Below are 21,410 nucleotides of genomic sequence, written 5' to 3'. Positions count from 1 at the left end.
TCATAAACTGTATGGAGCATTATTTGATGCTCCTGATTCAATATGGGTATTCGAAAACACTTAAACTACTGTTGTCTCAATTTTACTTTTATTGGAATCTATTTTTATTTTTGAAATTTACCAGTAGTTGCTGCATTTTCCACCCTAGGCTTATACTCGAGTCATTAAGTTTTCCCAGTTTTTTTTGTGGCAAAATTGGGGGGGGGGGGGGCTTATACTCGCGTATATACGGTAATTTGTTCTCCAAAAGTCAAATAGCACTCCGTCCCTCTATAGCAGTGGTCCCCAACCTGTAGCTCGGGAGCCACATGTGGCTCAAGAGCTCCTGATGTGTGGCTTGCGGCTGCCTGTCAGCTTGGTGCATTAGCACCATGAGTAGTAAATAGTTAATAAGAGCAGATCTCTAGTTGGTGACTTTTGTGTGTAGCCCTGCACAGAAGAGCAGATCTGAATTGGGGTGAGATAGGAAACCGTGGAGCTTGGCTTACTGCCTTGATTTCAGTGAAAAAGCTTTGGATGTCATTATACTGTCACTACTGTGAGTGGGGAAGGAGCTGGTTGTGGCTTGCGACCCTCTCTCTCAGAGCTTAATATGGCTCACGACCCTCTTTCATAACTGAATGTGGCTCTCAAGGTCAGAAAGGTTGATGACATCTGCTCTATAGTCTTGCTGTGTGGCTAAGCAGTACTGTACAGCCACATATGGGGTATTGCCAAGTTCAGAAGAAATTGTGTAACACATTTTGTTGCCATTTTTACCCATTTCCCAGTGTTAAAATGTAAAATCTGAGGTTAAAACAATTTTTTTTTTTTTTGTGGTAAAAATGTAATTATTTTTTCTTCACTGCCCAATGGTATCAAATTCTGTGACATACTTGTGGTGTTAATATGATCACTGCACCCCTAGATGAACTCATTGAGAGGTGTAGTTTGTAAAATGGGGTCACTTACAGGGGTTTCTGCTGTTCTGGCACCTCAAGGGCTCTGCCAATGTGACATAGCACCCTCATACCAATGCAGCAAAACCTGCACTGTAATATGGCGCTCCTTCTCTTTCATGCCCTGCCGCGCTCCCAAACAGTAGTTTTCCACCACATACTGGGTATTGGCATTTTCAGGAGAAGATGCACAACAAACTTTGGGATCCATTTTTTTTCTTGCTACCCTTGTGAAAATAAAAAAGTGGGTGCTAAAATCGCATTTTTGTGGTAAAAAGGTTTTTTTTCTTGTTTGTTTTTTTTCAATTTCGACGGCTCAATATTATAAAATTCTGTGAAGCTCTCAAGGTGCTCACCAGACATCTAGTAAATTCCTTTAGGGATCTAGTTTCCAAAATGGTGTTACTTGTTAGGGGTTTCCACTGTTTAGGCACATCAGGGGCTCTCCAAACGCAACATGGCAACCGCTAATTATTCCAACAAATTTTATATTCAGAAAGTCAAATGGCGCTCTGTAGAATCTGCTGAGCTTTGGGGTGCCAGTTAATACGAATTAACAAGAACTACTGGATCTTTAAAAGGGGGTTTATTACAAACAAGGTACAGTATTTACAATGACATACATAAGGGAAGTCTAACTAAGGGACAAGGGTCAATTAAAGGGAAGAGGTAATATGAGAGGGTAGAGGAAACTGGGATGTGGGAAGGAGGAGATACATAACTTATCCTTACATATATATTAAACCAATACACATCCACACCCACATACAAGCCATGACTCCACCCTCGCTTCCAGTATCTTCTGTGGCAAATGTCCAATCGTCTTCTGGCAATGTGAACACTGTCATTGGCTGCAGTAATCATCACCTTCCTGCAGAGGGCATCCTCGTACTTGGGAAGAAAGTTCTTGTGTAGGACAGTTCAACCCCATTTGGGATGGCTCCAAGATGTCTATTCAAAGAACAATGGTTTGTCACCCAAACCCCACAGGCATTGTGTATCAATATACATATGCATAGGCCGAAGTCAGGATGTCTATCTCAGGACCACTGGCTTATCATGGAAACCCACAGGAGTTGTGTACGTATGTAGATAATGATAGGTCTCAAACAGGATAGAGGCTATTCAATCAAGATTTCCACAGTGTATACCTGTGCCTTCCATTAAGGTACCGATACACTAAAGGTACCTTCACACGAAGCGACGCTGCAGCGATGGCGACAACGATGCCGATCGCTGCAGCGTCGCTGTTTGATCGCTGGAGAGCTGTCACACAGACCGCTCTCCAGCGACCAACGATGCCGAGGTCCCCGGGTAACCAGGGTAAACATCGGGTTGCTAAGCGCAGGGCCGCGCTTAGTAACCCGATGTTTACCTTGGTTACCAGCGTAAAAGTAAAAAAAACAAACAGTACATACTCACCTGCGCGTCCCCCAGCGTCTGCTTCCTGACACTGACTGAGCTCCGGCCCTAACAGCACAGCGGTGATGTCACCGCTGTGCTTTCACTTTCACTTTAGGGCCGGCGCTCAGTAAGTGTCAGGAAGCAGACGCTGGGGGACGCGCAGGTGAGTATGTACTGTTTGGTTTTTTTACTTTTACGCTGGTAACCAGGGTAAACATCGGGTTACTAAGCGCGGCCCTGCGCTTGGTAACCCGATGTTTACCCTGGTTACCAGTGTAAAACATCGCTGGTATCGTTGCTTTTGCTTTCAAACACAACGATACACGGCGATCGGACGACCAAATAAAGTTCTGGACTTTATTCAGCGACATCACAGCAGGATCCTGATCGCTGCTGCGTGTCAAACTAAACGATATCGCTAGCGAGGACGCTGCAACGTCACGGATCGCTAGCGATATCGTTACAAAGTCGTTTCGTGTGAAGGTACCGTAAAGGTACCGTCGCACTAAACGATATCGCTAGCGATCCGTGACGTTGCAGCGTCCTGGATAGCAATATCGTTGTGTTTGACACGCAGCAGCGATCAGGATCCTGCTGTGATATCGCTGGTCGTTGATTAAAGTTCAGAACTTTATTTGGTCGTCAGATCGCCGTGTATCGTTGTGTTTGACAGCAAAAGCAACGATACCAGCGATGTTTTACAATGGTAACCAGGGTAAATATTGGGTTACTAAGTGCAGGGCCGCGCTTAGTAACCCGATGTTTACCCTGGTTACCATTGTAAATGTAAAAAAAAAACAGTACATACTCACCTTCGCGTCCCCCGCCGTCCGCTTCCTGCACTGACTGAGCGCTGGCCGTAAAGTGAAAGCACAGTACAGCGGTGACGTCACCGCTCTGCTGTTAGGGCCGGCGCTCAGTCAGTGCAGGAAGCGGACGGCGGGGACGCGAAGTTGAGTATGTACTGTTTGTTTTTTTTACATTTTACACTGGTAACCAGGGTAAACATCGGGTTACTAAGCACGGCCCTGCGCTTAGCAACCCGATGTTTACCCTGGTTACCCAGGGACCTCGGCATCGTTGGTCGCTGGAGAGCGGTCTGTGTGAAAGCTCTCCAGCGACCAAACAGCGACGCTGCAGCGATCGGCATCGTCTGTATCGCTGCAGCGTCGCTTAGTGTGACGGTACCTTAAGCGACTTACCAACGATCACGACCAGCGATCGTGATCGTTGGTAAGTCGTTGTGTGGTCGCTGGGGAGCTGTCACACAGACAGCTCTCTCCAGCGACCAACGATCAGGGGAACGACTTCGGGATCGTTGAAACTGTCTTCAACGATGCCGAAGTCCCCCTGCAGCACCCGGGTAACCAGGGTAAACATCGGGTTACTAAGTGCAGGGCCGTGCTTAGTAACCCGATATTTACCCTGGTTACCATTGTAAAAGTAAAAAAAAAACACTACATACTCACCTTCTGAAGTCTGTCGCGTCCCCCGGCGTCCACGCGCTGCTGCAGAGAGCTTTCCCTGCACTGAATGTGTCAGCGGCACCGGCAGTAACAGCGGTGACGTCATCGCTGTGCTCTGCTTTACGGCCGGCCGGCGCTCACACAGTCTGTGCAGGGAAAGTTCCCTGCAGCAGCGCGTGGATGCCGGGGGACTTGACAGACATCAGAATGTGAGTATGTACTGTTTCTTTTTTTTTTTTTTACTTTTACAATGGTAACCAGGGTAAATATCGGGTTACTAAGCGCGGCCCTGCGCTTAGTAACCCGATGTTTACCCTGGTTACAAGTGAATACATCGCTGGATCGGTGTCACATACACCAATCCAGCGATGACAGCGGGTGAGCAGCGACGAAATAAGGTGCTGGCCTTCTAGCTCCGACCAGCGATATCACAGCGGGATCCAGATCGCTGCTGCGTGTCTTAAACACAACGATATCGCTATCCAGGACGCTGCAACGTCACGGTTCGTTGTCGTTCTCGTTGGAAAGTTGTTCAGTGTGAAGGTACCTTTAGGGCCAATATTATTCATTTCGTATGTAGATGCACCTCTGCCTTATCACTGAAACAAAGGACATCACACAAAAGAACACAGGCCTGACTGCAAAATACGTTTACAGTCTTGTAACTGGTTTATCTCATCAACAGAGTCCTGGACATATTCAGCACTCATAAATTCAATATATCTCAGTGAATTTTTTTGCGAGACACACTTTTTTTTGGCAAGGAAGTTACTAGCTTTGCGGTGGATGGGGAATTCACCCCCTTCCGTTAGGTCCTGGATTGAGCTGGTGAATGCAGTTGTCCCCTATGAGCGCACTCTTTACCAAAATAGGGGTTGCCCATGTAAGTTCAACAAAATCTGGGATAAATGGAACGCCTCTCATCTCACTTTGTGACCTGACTAATTGAGGGAAATGTGGTTTACCTGGTCCTTTAATCTGCAAATATTGCGCAATGGGAAGGGAAAAAATAAGAATTAAAATAAAAATAATGTATTTAGTTTCTTTTTTTTTTTTTTTTTTGTTAAATGGCGGCTTAGTAGTTCTTGGAGGCTTAGTTTGGTTGTAGTTTAAGAACCCTATGTTCTGATTGTTTCATAACTTGGCACATATGTTTCTCTATGTGAAATGATTGGCATATGTATGCTCTGTCTTTTTCAATCCCTGTAAATGTAACCATGCAGATCAATGACCAGGACAAATATGTATGCTGTAATTTTATTCTATGTTTGATAAATAAACGAATTTAAAAAAAAATATACCGTATATACTCGAGTATAAGCCGACCCGAGTATAAGCCGACCCCCCCCTAATTTTGCCACAAAAAACTGGGAAAACTTATTGACTCGAGTATAAGCCTAGGGGGGAAAATGCAGCAGCTACCGGTAAATGTCAAAAGTAATAATAGATACCAATAAAAGTAAAATTAATTGAGACATCAGTAGGTTAAGTGTCTTTGAATATCCATATTAAATCAGGAGCCCCATATAATGCTCCATACTGTTCATGATGGCCCCATAAGATGCTCCATATTAAAATATGCCCCATATAATCCTGCATAAAGGTTAATAAAGGCCCCATAAGATGCTCCATAGACACATTTGCCCAATATAATGCTGCACAAATGCTGATTATGGCCCCATAAGATGCTCCATACAGACACTTGCCCCATATGCCGTAGTGCCCTACAAACGTTAATTATGACCCCATACAGACACTTGCCCCATATAGTGCTGCACAAACATTATGCCCCTATATAGTGCTGCAGAAACGTTATGGCCCCATATAGTGCTGCAGAAACGTTATGGCCCCATATAGTGCTGCAGGAATGTTATGGCCCCATATACAGGTCCTTCTCAAAAAATTAGCATATAGTGTTAAATTTCATTATTTACCATAATGTAATGATTACAATTAAACTTTCATATACTATAGATTCATTATCCACCAACTGAAATTTGTCAGGTCTTTTATTGTTTTAATACTGATGATTTTGGCATACAACTCCTGATAACCCAAAAAACCTGTCTCAATAAATTAGCATATCAAGAAAAGGTTCTCTAAACGACCTATTACCCTAATCTTCTGAATCAACTAATTAACTCTAAACACATGCAAAAGATACCTGAGGCTTTTAAAAACTCCCTGCCTGGTTCATTACTCAAAACCCCCATCATGGGTAAAGGCCCCGTCTCACTAAGCGATTTACCAACGATCACGACCAGCGATACGACCTGGCCGTGATCGTTGGTAAGTCGCTGTGTGGTCGCTGGGGAGCTGTCACACAGACAGCTCTCTCCAGCGACCAACGATCAGGGGAACAACTTCGGCATCGTTGAAACTGTCTTCAACGATGCCGAAGTCCCCCTGCAGCACCCGGGTAACCAGGGTAAACATCGGGTTACTAAGCGCAGGGCCGCGCTTAGTAACCCGATGTTTACCCTGGTTACCAGCGTAAATGTAAAAAAAAACAAACAGTATATACTCGCCTTTCGGTGTCCAGGTCCCTTGCCGTCTGCTTCCTGCTCTGACTGAGATCCGGCCGTACACTGAGAGCAGAGCGCAGCGGTGACGTCACTGCTGTGCTCTCACTTCTCACTGTACGGCCAGCAGTCAGTGAGAGCAGGAAGCAGACGGCAAGGGACCTGGACACCGAAAGGCGAGTATGTACTGTTTGTTTTTTTTTACATTTACGCTGGTAACCAGGGTAAACATCGGGTTACTAAGCGCGGCCCTGCGCTTAGTAACCCGATGTTTACCCTGGTTACCAGTGAAGACATCGCTGAATCGGTGTCACACACACCGATTCAGCGATGTCAGCGGGACCTCAACGACCAAAAAAAGGTCCAGGCCATTCCGACACGACCAGCAATCTCGCAGCAGGGGCCTGATCGCTGGTACGTGTCACACATAGCGAGATCGCTATGGAGGTCGCTGTTGCGTCACAAAACTTGTGACTCAGCAGCGATCTCGCTAGCGATCTCGCTATGTGAGACGGGGCCTTAAGACTAGCGACCTGACAGATGTCAAGAAGGCCATCATTGACACCCTCAAGCAAGAGGGTAAGACCCAGAAAGAAATTTCTCAACAAATAGGCTGTTCCCAGAGTGCTGTATCAAGGCACCTCAATGGTAAGTCTGTTGGAAGGAAACAATGTGGCAGAAAACGCTGTACAACGAGAAGAGGTGACCGGAACCTGAGGAAGCAGTGGACTGAGTCTGGTGTGGAAACATCCAGAGCCACCGTGCACAGGCGTGTGCAGGAAATGGGCTACAGGTGCCGCATTCCCCAGGTAAAGCCACTTTTGAACCATAAACAGCGGCAGAAGCGCCTGACCTGGGCTACCGAGAAGCAGCACTGGACTGTTGCTAAGTGGTCCCAAGTACTTTTTTCTGATGAAAGCAAATTTTGCATGTCATTCGGAAATCAAGGTGCCAGAGTCTGGAGGAAGACTGGGGAGAAGGAAATGCCAAAATGCCTGAAGTCCAGTGTCAAGTACCCACAGTCAGTGATGGTGTGGGGTGCCATGTCAGCTGCTGGTGTTGGTCCACTGTGTTTCATCAAGGGCAGGGTCAATGCAGCTAGCTATCAGGAGATTTTGGAGCACTTCATGCTTCCATCGGCTGAAATGCTTTATGGAGATGAAGATTTCATTTTTCAGCACGACCTGGCACCTGCTCACAGTGCCAAAACCACTGGTAAATGGTTTACTGACCATGGTATTACTGTGCTCAATTGGCCTGCCAACTCTCCTGACCTGAACCCCATAGAGAATCTGTGGGATATTGTGAAGAGAAAGTTGAGAGACGCAAGACCCAACACTCTGGATGAGCTTAAGGCCGCTATTGAAGCATCCTGGGCCTCCATAACATCTCAGCAGTGTCACAGGCTGATTGCCTCCATGCCACGCCGCATTGAAGCAGTCATTTCTGCCAAAGGATTCCCGACCAAGTATTGAGTGCATAACTGAACATTATTATTTGATGGTTTTTTTGTTTGGTATTAAAAAACACTTTTATTTGATTGGTCGGGTGAAATATGCTAATTTATTGAGACAGGTTTTTTGGGTTATCAGGAGTTGTATGCCAAAATCAGTATTAAAACAATAAAAGACCTGACAAATTTCAGTTGGTGGATAATGAATCTATAGTATATGAAAGTTTAATTGTAATCATTACATTATGGTAAATAATGAAATTTAACACTATATGCTAATTTTTTGAGAAGGACCTGTAGTGCTGCAGGAACGTTATGGCCCCATATAGTGCTGCAGGAACGTTATGGCCCCATAGATGCTCCATACAGACACTTCCCCATTTGCTGCGATTAAAAAAAATAAATCACATACTCACCTCTGTCGCTCAGGACCCCGCACTTTCAATAGTCACCTCTCCTCGTTCCGGGCGCCGATCTGTCTCCAGCACTGACGTTCAGCAGAGGGCGCGCACTGACCACGACACCGCGCCCTCTGACCTCAGCGTCACTGCTGGAGACAGATCGGCACCCGGAACGAGGAGCAGGTGACTATCGCGCAGCGCTGCGCTCCCCTCCCCGTATACTCACCTGGTCCTGCCGCTGTGTAGATCCTGCTTCTCCGACGCCGCAGCGCTTCATCCTGTACTCAGCGGTCACATGGTACCGCTGATTACAGTAATGAATAGGCGGCTCCACCCCTATGGGAGGTGGAGCCGAATATTCATTTACTGCAATGAGCGGGATCATGTGACCGCTGAGTACAGGAAGAAGCTGAAGCTGCTGCTGCCGGCGCCGGGGAAGCAGGGACCGTGCCTGGACTAGGTGAGTATTTTTAGACAGCCCCCGCTCCCCCTCCCCTGCCGACCCCCGGTATGACTCGAGTATAAGCCGAGAGGGGCAATTTCAGCCCAAAAAAGTGGGCTGAAAATTTCGGCTTATACTCGAGTATATACGGTATCTCAGTGATTTCTATAATACATGCATTGTCCATGTTGTCTCCAACACGCTCCTTCCCTTCCGAGCACTGCCATGCGCCCAAATAGATTTCCTCCACATATGGGGTATCAGCATTCTCAGGAATAATTGCTAAACAAAATGTATAGTCCATTTTCTCATGTTACACTTGTGGAAGTTTAAAAAAAAAAAAAGGTATAAAGGAAAATTTTTTGTGAAAGAAAAGTAAATGTTTGTTTTTTCCTCCCACATTCCATTCATTCCTGTGAAACACCTGAAGGGTTAATAAACTTCTTGAATGTGATTTTGAGCACCTTGATGGGTGCAGTTTTTAGAATGGTGTCACTTGGGTATTTTCTTTCATATAGACACCTCAAAGTGATTTCAAATGCGAGGTGGTCCCTAAAAAAAAAAAAAAAAAAAAAAAAAAAAAAAAAAATTTGAAATTTTTTTTTTTTTTTAGAAAATGACAAATCGCTGGTCAACTTTTAACCATTGTAACTTCTTAACAAAAAAAGAAAATTTTGTTTCCAAAATTGTGCTGATGTAAAGTAGACATGTGGAAAATGTTATTTATTAACTGTTTTGTTTGACATCGCTCTGATTAAGGATACAAAAATTAAGTTTGAAAATTGCAAAATTTAAGATTTTTGCCAAATTTCAGTTTTTTCACAAATAAGCGCAAGTCGTATCAAAGGAATTTTACCACGATCATAAAGTACACTATGTCATGAGAAAACAGTCTCAGATTCGGCAGGATCCGTTGAAGCATTCCAGAGTAAGGCTATGTTCACACGTTGCGGTTTTTACCGCGGATCTGTGGCGTTTTTGACGCTGCGGACCTGCAGCAGTTTTCCATGCGATTTACAGTACCATGTAAACCCATGGAAAACCAAATCTGCTGTGCACATGCTGCGGAAAATAACACGCAGAAACGCAGCGTTATTTTTTTCCTCAGCATGTCAATTCTTTGTGTGGATCTGCAGCGTTTCTGCACCCATTGACTTGTATTGAGTCGGGCACATCCGCAGCAAAACCGCAGATATAAATAAGATCTGCGGTTTAGCTGTGGGTGAAACGCTGCAGATTGGGAGGGGGGGAAGAGTGTGGGCGGAGACTGTGAGTGTCTGTGTGCGGGCGGGGTCTGTGCGGGACCGTTGGGGGTCTGTGCGGGCTGCCAGGGGGGGGGTGGTCTGTGTGTGCCTGTCGAGGGTCTGCTGGGGGTTTTGCCTGTCGAGGATAAGCGCAGGCTGCCGGGGGGGGGGGGGGTGTCTATGTGGGCTTGTCGGGGGTCTTTGTGCGTGTGTGTGTGTGTGTGTGTGTGTGTGTGTGCAGGCATCGTCCGATGGGACTACCAAGTCTCATCGGGCTATGCCTGCTACAATGACAGTGATTGACACATTAGCCAATGATCGGACATTAGTAGTCCCATCATCTGGCTAATGTGTTGAATGTAAAAAAACAACAACAAAAAAATGCCTACATACAACATACTGTACATACTACATACATACGACATACATACTACATACATCCATGCTACATCCATGCTGCATGCATGCATACAACAAACATGCATACTACCTACATACATACCTACTATTCATACCTACTATTCATACCTACTATTCATACATAACATTCATACCTGCTTCATACATAACATTCATACCTGCTTCATACATAACATACCATACCTGCTTCATGCATAACATACCATACCTGCTTCATGCATTACATACAATACATATAACATAGCGTACATACTCACACTTGTCACTTTGATCCCCGAAGCCAGTGTCACCTGTAAAAAATATTAAAATAATAAACAAACACTATACTCCCTGATCCGCAGAAATCCAATAAAAACAAGTGTCCCACGACGATCTCCCGTGGAGAGCAGCAGCATCAGCTGATGGGACCGTGCCCCAGGAATACAATGATGGAAGCTATCCTTCCGCACTGTATTCCTCCACCACTGTAAAAAAAAATAGCAGTGCCACAAGTGAGACTAGGGACTGTGTGAGAAAGTTCCCAAGCAGCAATGTCATAAAGTGAGACCAGTGAACTACAGTAACCTCTTAGTGATGCACTGCAGGAGCCATTGTCTCCTGTCAGTGTGTCACTGAGGGTCCTATAGAGCAGTGACATCACCCGATGTCGTGGGACACTCGTTATTAATTGGACTGCGTCGGACAGGGAGTATGCGGCTTATTATTTTACGTTTTTTGCAGGCGATCAAGTATGGTAAGTATGGTTAAATTAAGAATAATGAAATACTTTTTTCTGGATGTCTTTATTTATTTTTTATAACTCTTTCACTACTCTAGGATTAATAATGGATAGGCGTCTTATTGACGCCTCTCCATTATTACCCGGGCTTACTGTCACCTTACAATAGCAAGGTGACATTTACCCCTTATTACCCCATATCTTACTGCTATTCGGAAGTGGGAAGAGAGGGGCTAAGTGCCAGAATTGTCGCATCTCACAGATGCGCCATTTCTGGGGCGGCTGGGGGCTGGTATTTGTAGCGGGGGGCAAACAATATCCATGGCCCCTCTCTAGGCTTTGACTACCAGCCCGCAGCTGTCTGCGTAGCCTTTCTGGCTATGAAATATAGGGGGACCCCATGGTTTTTTTTTTTGGGGGGGGGTCCCCCTATTTTAATAGCCATTAAAGGCTACGCAGACAGCTGCGGGCTGATATTCATAGCCTGGGAGGGGCCATGGGTATTAACCCCTTCCCAGGCTACAAATATTTGCCTTCGGCTTTCCCCCTCTGGCGCAGACAATTGTGCGGTGGAGCCCACACCATTTTTTTCCTTTTTTTTTTTTTTTTTCTATTAAACGCTCATTAAGAAACATCGGCCTTTCTATTATATATCTATGGCTATATCGATTTATAGATATATTTATAGATAGATATATCTATAGATACATACATGTATCTATCCATATATCTGGCTGCTTTCACACGTCAGGTTTTTGCCGTCAGGCACAATCCGGCGAGTTTTGAAAAAAAAAAAACCAGATCCGTTTTTTTTTCAGAGTTGTATTAGCGCTGGATTGCGCCTGATGGCCACACGTTAAATCCGTTTTTCGCCGGATCCTTCAGAATAGCTGTTTCCGGCGGGTGGAGAAAACATACAGAAGAACGGTTTGTCTGTCCGGCTAAACGAACAGCGACGGATCTGGCGAAAAATGTATGAACCTGAGATGTGAAATGAAGAATCCGGCCTCCTAATCCGGTTTTTCATGCATTTTTTTTCCATTGAAATCATGTCCATTGAAATCATGTCTCTCTCCCTCCCCCTCCTCTCTCTCTCTCTCTCTCTCTCTCTCTCTCTCTCTCTCTCTCTCTCTCTCTCTCTCTCTCTCTCTCTCTCTCTCTCTCTCTCTCTCTCTCTCTCGTGCTCACCTTGTACCGAGCGTCTCCTCCTTGCAGGCCCTGGATTGCAGGGAGGTGGCTTCACAGTGCCTGCTTAGAGAGGCGCCGGGAAGCGCACAGCAAAATGTCAGATCGGCGATCTGTCACTTTACTGTGATGCCCCCCCCCCCCCCCCCCCCCCGAGCTCTCCCATGCGCCTAAACAGTGGCTTACCCCCACATATGGGGTATCTGCGTACTCAGGACAACTTTTGGGGTCCAATTTCTTCTCTTACCCTTGGGAAAATAAAAAATTGGGGGCAAAAAGATCATTTTTGTGAAAAAATATGATTTTTTATTTTTACTGCTCTGCATTATAAACTTCTGTCAATCACTTAAAGGGTCAAAGTGCTCACCACACATCTAGATAAGTTCCTTAGGGGTCTACTTTCCAAAATGGTGTCACTTGGGGGGGTTCAATGTTTAGGCACATCAGGAGCTCTCCAAACGCAACATGACGTCCCATCTCAATTCCGGTCAATTTTGTATTGAAAAGTCAAATGGCGCTCCTTCGCTTCCGAGCTCTGCCATGCGCCCAAACAGTGGTTTACCCCCACATATGGGGTATCGGCGTACTCAGGACAAATTGTACAACAACTTTTGGGGTCCATTTTCTCCTGTTACCCCTGGTAAAATTAAACAAATTGGAGCTGAAGTAAATTTTGTGTGAAAAAAAAAGTTAAATGTTCATTTTTATTTAAACATTCCAAAAATTCGTGTGAAACACCTGTAGGGTGTTTATTAAACTTCTTGAATGTGTTTTTGAGCACCTTGAGGGGTGCAGTTTTTAGAATGGTGTCACACTTGGGTATTTTCTATCATATAGACCCCTCAAAGTGACTTCAAATGAGATGTGGTGTAAAAATGAGAAATTGCTGGTCAACTTTTAACCCTTATAACTCCCTAACAAAGTTTTTGATTCCAAAATTGTGCTGATGTAAAGTAGACATGTGGGAAATGTTACTTATTAAGTATTTTGTGTGAGATATCTCTGTGATTTAATTGCATAAAAATTCAAAGTTGGAAAATTTCGCAATTTTCAAAAATTTCGCCCAAATTTTTTTTTTTCAAAAATAAACGCAGGTAATCTCAAAGAAATTTTACCACTATCATGAAGTACAATATGTCACGAGAAAACAGTGTGAGAATCACCGGGATCCGTTGAAGCGTTCCAGAGTTATAACCTCATAAAGGGACAGTGGTCAGAATTGTAAAAATTGGCCCGGTTATTAACGTGCAAACCACCCTTGGGGGTAAAGGGGTTAAAAAGCCGACAGTAGTAAATTTAACGGTTTAGTAACTTAAACTCTAGTAGTTTAACTGTTTTGTTTTTTAACTATTGTAATTTTGTGATGTGCTCTTCACAGGGTAACCAGGAGCCAACAGCTACTCCTGAGACCATGGTTCAACCTTTTGCTGCCATCCCTTTTCCGCCACCACCACAGAATGGCTTGTCCACAGAATATGGGAGTCAGCATGCACAAGACTATGCGGCTTCTTCCACAGACCACGGGCTCCCACTCTATGGGGGAGGGCAAGGTCATGCAGAGCATAATGCCCCTGCTGCAAGCACAGCGAATACGTCTAGTACGGTGCGTGTGTACTTATTAAGTCTAAGCCTGTCTGAAAAAATAGTTGCATATTTAATTGTGCAGATAAAAATTTCCTTGCTATTTACAGTATAACTTAACACTCTTCTTATTAGGAAGACTTTTTTTAAGGGAATATGTCACCAAGTTGTCCAATTATAAACTAAAACTCGGACATTTTTAAAAGGGTTTATCCAGGACTATGTAGTTTTTACTATGGCCTAAGAACTAACAGGCAGGTAGTTGCTAACTGCCTGTTGTGCTCAGTGCTGATCTCTAACACAAAATGGTCAGATGGCTCCTGCCTGCAATTCAGCATCTTCCACTGACATGTTGACAGAGCAGCAGCTTTCCTTCTGCTCTGCTCTGTTGATGGGGCATATCTGCTGACTAGAGTTGAGCGAATTTGTTCGGGTTCCCTCTTATACGGAAAGCTATATCGCTTGCCGAATAAGCTGCAGAGGGAACCCGGCTGTTTGTTGGGCTCTCCATGCATGTGTTGTGACTGACACAGCCACGACACATGAAGCTGCAGCGCCGATCAGCCGGCGTGATCCGGGAAGCCAGGATCCCTCTGCAGCTTATTCAGAAAGCCCTATAGCTTTCCGAATAAGAGGGAACCCAAAAAAATTTGCTCAACTCTACTGCTGATATCACGCTGATGACAGCCTTCTCCCTGGCTGTCAATCAGCATTGTCGACCGAGCAGACACAAGAAGAGCTGCTCTGTTAATTTGGAGCAGCTGAGTCGCTGGCAGGAGCGGTTTCTGATCTGTCTGAGCCAGTGCTATGTAGAACAGTTAGGTAGTTGCCTGTTGGTAACTACCTGCCTGTTACTTTTTAGGCTCATAGTATAAATTAAATAAAAACCCTGGACACCCTTTTAATGCATTTTACATCAGTCTGTCATACTATACAGAAGTCCCCAAACCCCTCTGCATATCCCATATTATCCCATATACTTTTCTTTATACCCCCCACCCCCTCTTTGCTTCCCAATACGGCACGGTCCAGTCCGATGGGAGTTCCTGGTCTTGCTTGGTTCCTCCTCGTAATCTCAATCATCCTGTCCTGCTTCATGTGAATGTGAATAACTCCTCCTATTGTGGGATAATACAAGATATTTTTGGGATGTGCGTCGAGTTGAGGCCTTGTATACAGGTTGCTAGACTGCTGTAAAGGAGGCAATAAATGTGGTGGATTTAGTGTATATTGGGAAAAGCTAGTGACAGGGTCACTTTTTAATAGCATTACTTTTATTTTAAATTAATTTCTTAAATTTCCTTTTAAGGGGTGTCCAGTACTAGGTAACCTCTCCTTAATGGCTGTAATGACCATCATAAAACAAAACCACTTCACACTTGACATATGGGCTAGCACTGTACCTACGATGCCAGCGCTGAGGTCCCAGTGTTCAGGTGACCATGTGAGAGAGATGCGGACAGGCATGTGCACAAGGAAGGACAAATTGAGCAGGCCTGCACCAAGGTTGTCTGGGGCAATGTGTGTAATGCACCTTCCCAGGCTGTACTGCTTAGAGTTAACAATTGACATGCAGGTTCACTCTCCGGAGATTATTTGTGTCTAGTAGCAAAATAGGGAGATGCACAGATTGAGATGTAATATACTTAGAGATTGAAATATATATTTCAATCTCTATCTGGAAACTTGCTTTTTACTTGAACATCAAAACCCCATATGCCATAAATCCTGAAAGATTGGGATTTTTTTCCCCAAAAAAACCATTGAAGTGTAAATGAGCCTGAATTTCTCCTTTCCCCACACCTTCCTTTTTGGGTGATCAATTGCTGGCTGTTCATCCAATGACTTAAAACATTTTGCTGGTCCACATATAACTCTGCAATGATATTTTAAACCGTCATTGAATAATGAGCAGCTGCAGTGACATTGTGCAGGAGCAAGAATCCGACTTTCAGACTCCCCATAGAGAAGGCACAATTAATTGCCACCTCTTCCCATTGTAGCGATCATGTCGTCATCATCAGATGTCTGGTGGTTGGTAAGACCCGCTGGGGTTTGCCAATTTCAGCCTCGCATTCCAACTCCTGAATTTACCTAGATCTACTATTGTTCTAAGTAAATAAATAATAAGTAAAACATTTACATTTTCATTACGTAACAATTGATTAATGGCCTAAAAAAATGTGAAATACAAATTTACTTTTTTTTCCTGCCAAATGTGCCCCTCAAAGTTACGTAAAAATGAGATCCTGCGTGTCCTAAAGGGCAATACTCAAACAAGACAATTTTTAGAGCTCTTAAAACCTCTTGTACGGAAAAGGGTGAATGGGTGAAAACATCACCTCAGTGTGGCTGCCTTTATAATTAACATCTGGCTGTATAAAATACTGCATGCTTTACAAATGGCTCTCTCCCAATGGGCTTCCCTATAACGCTTGAATTACTGGAAAAAAAAGTGTTAAACATGTAAGGCTAGGTTCACATTGCGTTAATGGGTTAACGCTAACTGACTGCGTTGCATGGCGACATTGTCGCAATTAACGCCATGCAACGGGTCCGTTAGCGCACCCATTGACGGCAATGTGAATCTGATCTCTAGCGCATGCCATTTTCGGCACGCGCTAGCGATATGCCGTTATTTTCTGACGGACCTCGGACGCTGCTTGTGCGTCCGAGGTCCGGTCCTTGCTAGCGCAGATCGGGGATCTGAACTAGCGGGATCGGAAACGCGATCCCGAAAGATACATTGCGTTAGCGCTATGTGCTTAACGGATTGCCCTAACGCAATGTGAACCTAGCCTAACAGATATGTAACACTGAGGCCATTAAACATTGCTAGGATATGTTATTAGACTATGAAACACTTTTGATCACTTTCTGATAAGGAGGGTCTCAATCCTGAAGGGCTTGATGCAATCTTATTTCCATCCTTTCATTTCTATTCTTGCATTCATGTTACAAGATGTTTGAACAGCACAAGCAATATAAACTTGGATATACAATTTTTGCTAAGATGTTCTTATGTATTTTTCTGTAAAAGTAACCCTTGCAAACTGCAGAATCTTGAATGCTGTGTCTTCAATGGAAAGTGTGATTGTTTGCAAGTGGCTTATCTCTTGGTGTACGCCATTTTTAATTTCATGCTAGCAGACAGATGGAGCTCAGCCAGAAGGGCAACAGCCGCAAGCGCAAAACAATGACATCGCTGAAACAAAAGCAACGCCGAAGCGACTTCATGTCTCCAACATACCATTTCGATTTCGGGACCCTGATCTACGGCAAATGTTTGGAGTAAGTAATTGGTATAATTCTGCTTAATCAGGTTATAGATTTAGAACCATTGCATTCTACTGGCAAATAAATAAATTGTAAATCCTGTACTTAAAATGGTAACGTTTTTAAGTGATTTTATTTTTTCTGCAGCAATTTGGAAAAATTCTTGATGTAGAAATAATTTTTAATGAAAGAGGCTCAAAGGTAAGTTAAAGCTATTTTTTAACTTTGCTATAAGTTTCATAACATCTATGCAAAATGTAACTTGCGGTAAATATATTCCCAAAGATTTCAGTTTAAAGGGAAATATTTGAAATTATATATATTTTTTTGTTCTTCCTAAAGCCCACTTAATGATTAAAATATTTGAAAATACAAAAAGCGTTAAAAATTAAATGCATTTATCAGCAATTTCCCCAAAACCAATATTCCAGTTTGTTACTCCAATTTATTTTTTCTTTAACAATTTATATGAAGAACTGCAGGCGCAATAATAAAGTGAAGAAAAATTCTGAATATTCTGAAAGCTACATCTGTTTAAACACGTGTAACTTAATCTAGATCTTTCCACATCTGGTTCAGTTTAATACATTTAAGTTCAGCCTGTTATTCCCTTTCCTGTTAGAATTGTGGCAGGAGAAAATATCTGATACGTGGCAGTATAATCAGCTTCATATTGTGCAGCGTTGCACAGGCAGAATAACATCTGCCTATACTATAGTTTATGCACAAGCTTTTCACCTGATCTTGCATATGTCACAGCAAAGTATAATGGGCGTTATTTATAAAGGATCTTTTAGAAAATACCTTAAAACTCCTCACACCCTCCTACCCTGTGCTGCCCTAATGAATTACCTTCTCATCTGCTGCTTCATCAGGTTAAGTGTTGTAGGTGGATTGTTTTTCTACATTTAAGAAAATCAAAAATATACGATTATAATAATACATATTTAAAAAAAGCTTTTTTTATTATAGTGGAAAGTCTATGATTTAACCCTTTTATTCTGTGGAGTTTACAAATTACAAAATTGGCTATAATCGGCCATCATTGCTTTTACCATGCTGTGTGCTGCCTTCAGACTTTGCCGGGCGCAGCATTCATTGCCTCCAGTCTGCTGAGCACAGTAATTGTCTGCAGTGGTCATGCACACTATACAGCAGTTGCAATGAGGAGTCAATTAATATACCCAAACAAGTATACAGCGTAACAAAATTTAACTGGAAAACCCATTTTAAATGTCTTCTAATGACCACCTTGTTAGCATGGTAAAATGCCTACCGTATTTTTCAGACTATAAAACACACACACTTTTTTTTCCTCCAAAAATGGGGGGGTGCGTCTTATAGTCCATATGTACAGGAGCCAGCTGCTGCGGCTAAAGTCTGTGCCCATTGCTAAAGGGAAATGAATATTCACTGCATTTTACGCCCATGGGTGTGGAGGGCAGTGAAAATTTCTCTTTAATAGCATCATGGTATGCATGACCACATCAGAAAAACGTAAATAAAAAAATAAATTACACTTCTCTTTCTGCGCTCCCCCTCAGCGTCTTGTTCCGATGCCAGCAGCTGCTTTTCTTCTAAGCAGCGCATGGCATGGATGTCATGCGCTGCTTACAGGCAGAGCACAGCTACCAGAATACTCTCCGCTCTCTACGCCGGGACTGCAGTGAGTTTGCATTGCTCGATCTTTAGTAGAGTGAGCGCACGGTGTCAGCTGCCGGCTTCCTGCAGCTGCCGGCGGTCACATGTGCTTGCTAATTAAAAGAAATGAATATTCACCTCCACTCCCATGGGCATGGAATGCAGTGAATATTCATTTCTCTTATGTAGCGGGCACACGTGACCACCAGCAGTTGCAGGAAGTCCATGGTTGACACTGTGAGCCCTAGTGAATATCGAGCAATGAATACTCACTGCCCTCCATGCACATAGTCCCGGCATAGAGAGCAGTGAGTATTCAGGCAGCTGTGCTCTGCTTGTAAGCAGCGCATTATGTCCATTCCATGCGCTACTTTCAAGCATAAAGCAGCTGCTGGCACCAGAACAAGACTCTGCAAGGGAGCACAAAGGTAAAAAGATAAGTGTAATGTGTCTGTGTGTTTTTTTTTTTTTTTTTCTTTTTTTTTTTTATAATGTGGCCATGCATACAAGGATTAAAAGGGGGCCAATCATACCAGGATAAGAATGGGCCATGGATACCAGGATTGAGATGGGGCCCTGCATACCATACTAGGGATGAGTGGGCCCTGCCTACCAGGCTAGGGATGAGGGGGGCCCATGCATTCCAGGATAAGGATGAGGGGACCATATATACCAGGATAGTGGATATGAAGTACAGAATTCACCACATTTTTTGCTCCGTTTTCATTTCTAATTTCCTCCTCTAAAACCTAGGTGTGTTTTATGGTCCGGTGTATCTTAGTCTGAAAAATACGGTATATGCGGTATTTGCTGCAGACAGGGAAGCCCCATGTGCTAGTAAAGGACACCCTGTAGTAGTAGTATTATTGTATTAGGAGAGAACGTTTTATATAAGACATGACCCTCCACAATCAGAGCTGCTCAGTGACTGAGAACATCAAAGTTTGTAATCTCCTAAATTAGTATAATGTACTTGTTTGTCTGTGTAGATCAGAAGTATGTATTTATTGTTTGTATAGCAGCTGTTAACTATTAAATAGAATAAAACAAGTGTGGGCAGAATTTTCTTTAGAAAATTGCTATTAACTGCTATGGAATAAATAAAACCAGTCTACAGCAAGGAAGAAAAGCATGCAATATGTCAATTGAACAAGTCTTATGTAGATTTGGTAGGAATATTTTGCTGAATCTGGAATTTATGGTTTCAAATGGACAGTTTCAAAAGATATCGCAAGCAAGCTGCCTGATGTAAATTTTTAATATATTGCTAAGTTTATTTTATCAAGAAATGCAACAGAAGTATGCTAATTTGTGGCTACATAGTTGTTCTTTTATATAGTAATAATCTGTACAGGTAATTATGTCTTCCATTCCAGGATGCACGTAGCCAACTTTTGTTCAAATTTTTAAAATTTAACCTTCTCAGCGTTTTCACTAAAATACAGACCAATACTGTATTAGCATTACTAGGCTTGCTTTAATACCAAATATTCCAAATTCTTATACTCCCTCTTATCAAAGTAGTTTTGTTTGCGAAATCTTTTGACATTAAAAATGTGATTTGTTTTTTTTAATGTTTTTTTGTTTTTTGATAACATTTTGTATTCTGAACAGTCCATAGGAAGCGGAAAATCCGTCTCGGTTATAGATTAACATTTACAGTTCCATGGTAAATTTAATTTTTTTTTTTTTTCAGAAAGGGATCATTATATATGTCTCTTCTAATCCATTTCTACCCCACCTCTTCTTCTTCTTCTTTTTTTGTTTTTTTTTGTTTTAGTGCCGTCTGATTCTAAGTCATAAATTTAAGCTGAATTCATTTTGACAATGAAATGGTGCTTTGGGTTAATTGCCAACAAGTAATGCATGCAATGTGTTAAAACTTAAAACCATACACCACCTGTGTACAAGAGAATTCAAGCCTTCGGAGAAGACCTTGTGTGAACCTCCCCACCCCACAGCACTACACACATACCATCTGATCATTGTGGCTAAAGAGTTCTATTTTAACCTCATCGGTCCCCAGGACCTGTGTCCACAATGCATCAGGCTTGTTTAGATGTTCTTTTGCATACTATTCATTTTATGGTGAAGACACAGGAGATGTTTTTTCTGATGACTCTTCCATGAAGGCCATCTTTGTGCAAGTGTCTCTAGAGTTCTGGTACATTATTCTACTGTTCAGAGTCTGAAATATATCTAAAGGTATTTTACAGTCAAGCAGAGGTTGATTTACCTCTCTAGCAATCCTACTAGCCTCTCACTGAAACTTTGCTTGGTCTTCCCGACCTTATATTGACCTCCCACTGTTACTGTGTGTTACTGTGTTACTGTGCTCAGCGCCGGAGCCCACATCAAAGGGGGAGACACGACATGCGCAGTAATAGTACGGCGCATGTCGTGAAAGGGTTAAACATATTTTTTGTTAGAAGGATTCAATATTGATCAACAATAGTGATGAGCGAATATACTCGTTACTCGAGAACACTCGTGTGTCCTCCTGAGTATTTTTTAGTGCTCGGAGATTTAGTTTTTAGCGCCGCTGCTGAATGATTTACATCTGTTAGCCAGCATAAGTACATGTGGGGATTCCCTAGCAACCAGGCAACCCCCACATGTACTTATGATGGCTAACAGATGTAAATCATTCAGCTGCGGCGCTAAAACACGAAAACTCCAAGCACTAAAAAATACTCTGAGGACACCCGAGCGTGCTAGG

The 21,410-nt window shown here is 43.2% G+C and overlaps 1 protein-coding gene across 16 annotated transcripts in view; it reads left to right on the top strand.

Annotated features, from left to right (window-relative positions):
- Positions 1–21,410, top strand: part of RBFOX2 (RNA binding fox-1 homolog 2) — a 641,301-nt gene that overhangs the window by 343,831 nt on the left and 276,060 nt on the right. For 9 of the 16 annotated variants that reach the window (XM_077276184.1, XM_077276185.1, XM_077276172.1 and 6 more), the window contains exons 2-4: positions 13,572–13,796; positions 16,922–17,065; positions 17,198–17,251. In XM_077276184.1, coding sequence (XP_077132299.1) covers positions 13,572–13,796; positions 16,922–17,065; positions 17,198–17,251 — 423 coding nt within the window. The remainder of the gene's footprint in view (positions 1–13,571; positions 13,797–16,921; positions 17,066–17,197; positions 17,252–21,410) is intronic. The other 7 variants (XM_077276174.1, XM_077276182.1, XM_077276175.1 and 4 more) reach the window with 1 other exon arrangement.

The sequence above is a fragment of the Ranitomeya variabilis genome, chromosome 8 (genome assembly GCF_051348905.1).
Source record: "Ranitomeya variabilis isolate aRanVar5 chromosome 8, aRanVar5.hap1, whole genome shotgun sequence".
Classification (NCBI taxonomy): Eukaryota; Metazoa; Chordata; class Amphibia; order Anura; family Dendrobatidae; genus Ranitomeya; species Ranitomeya variabilis.
The sequence above is the reverse complement of the archived record's forward strand: the minus strand, read 5'-3'. Positions and strand labels throughout refer to the sequence as shown.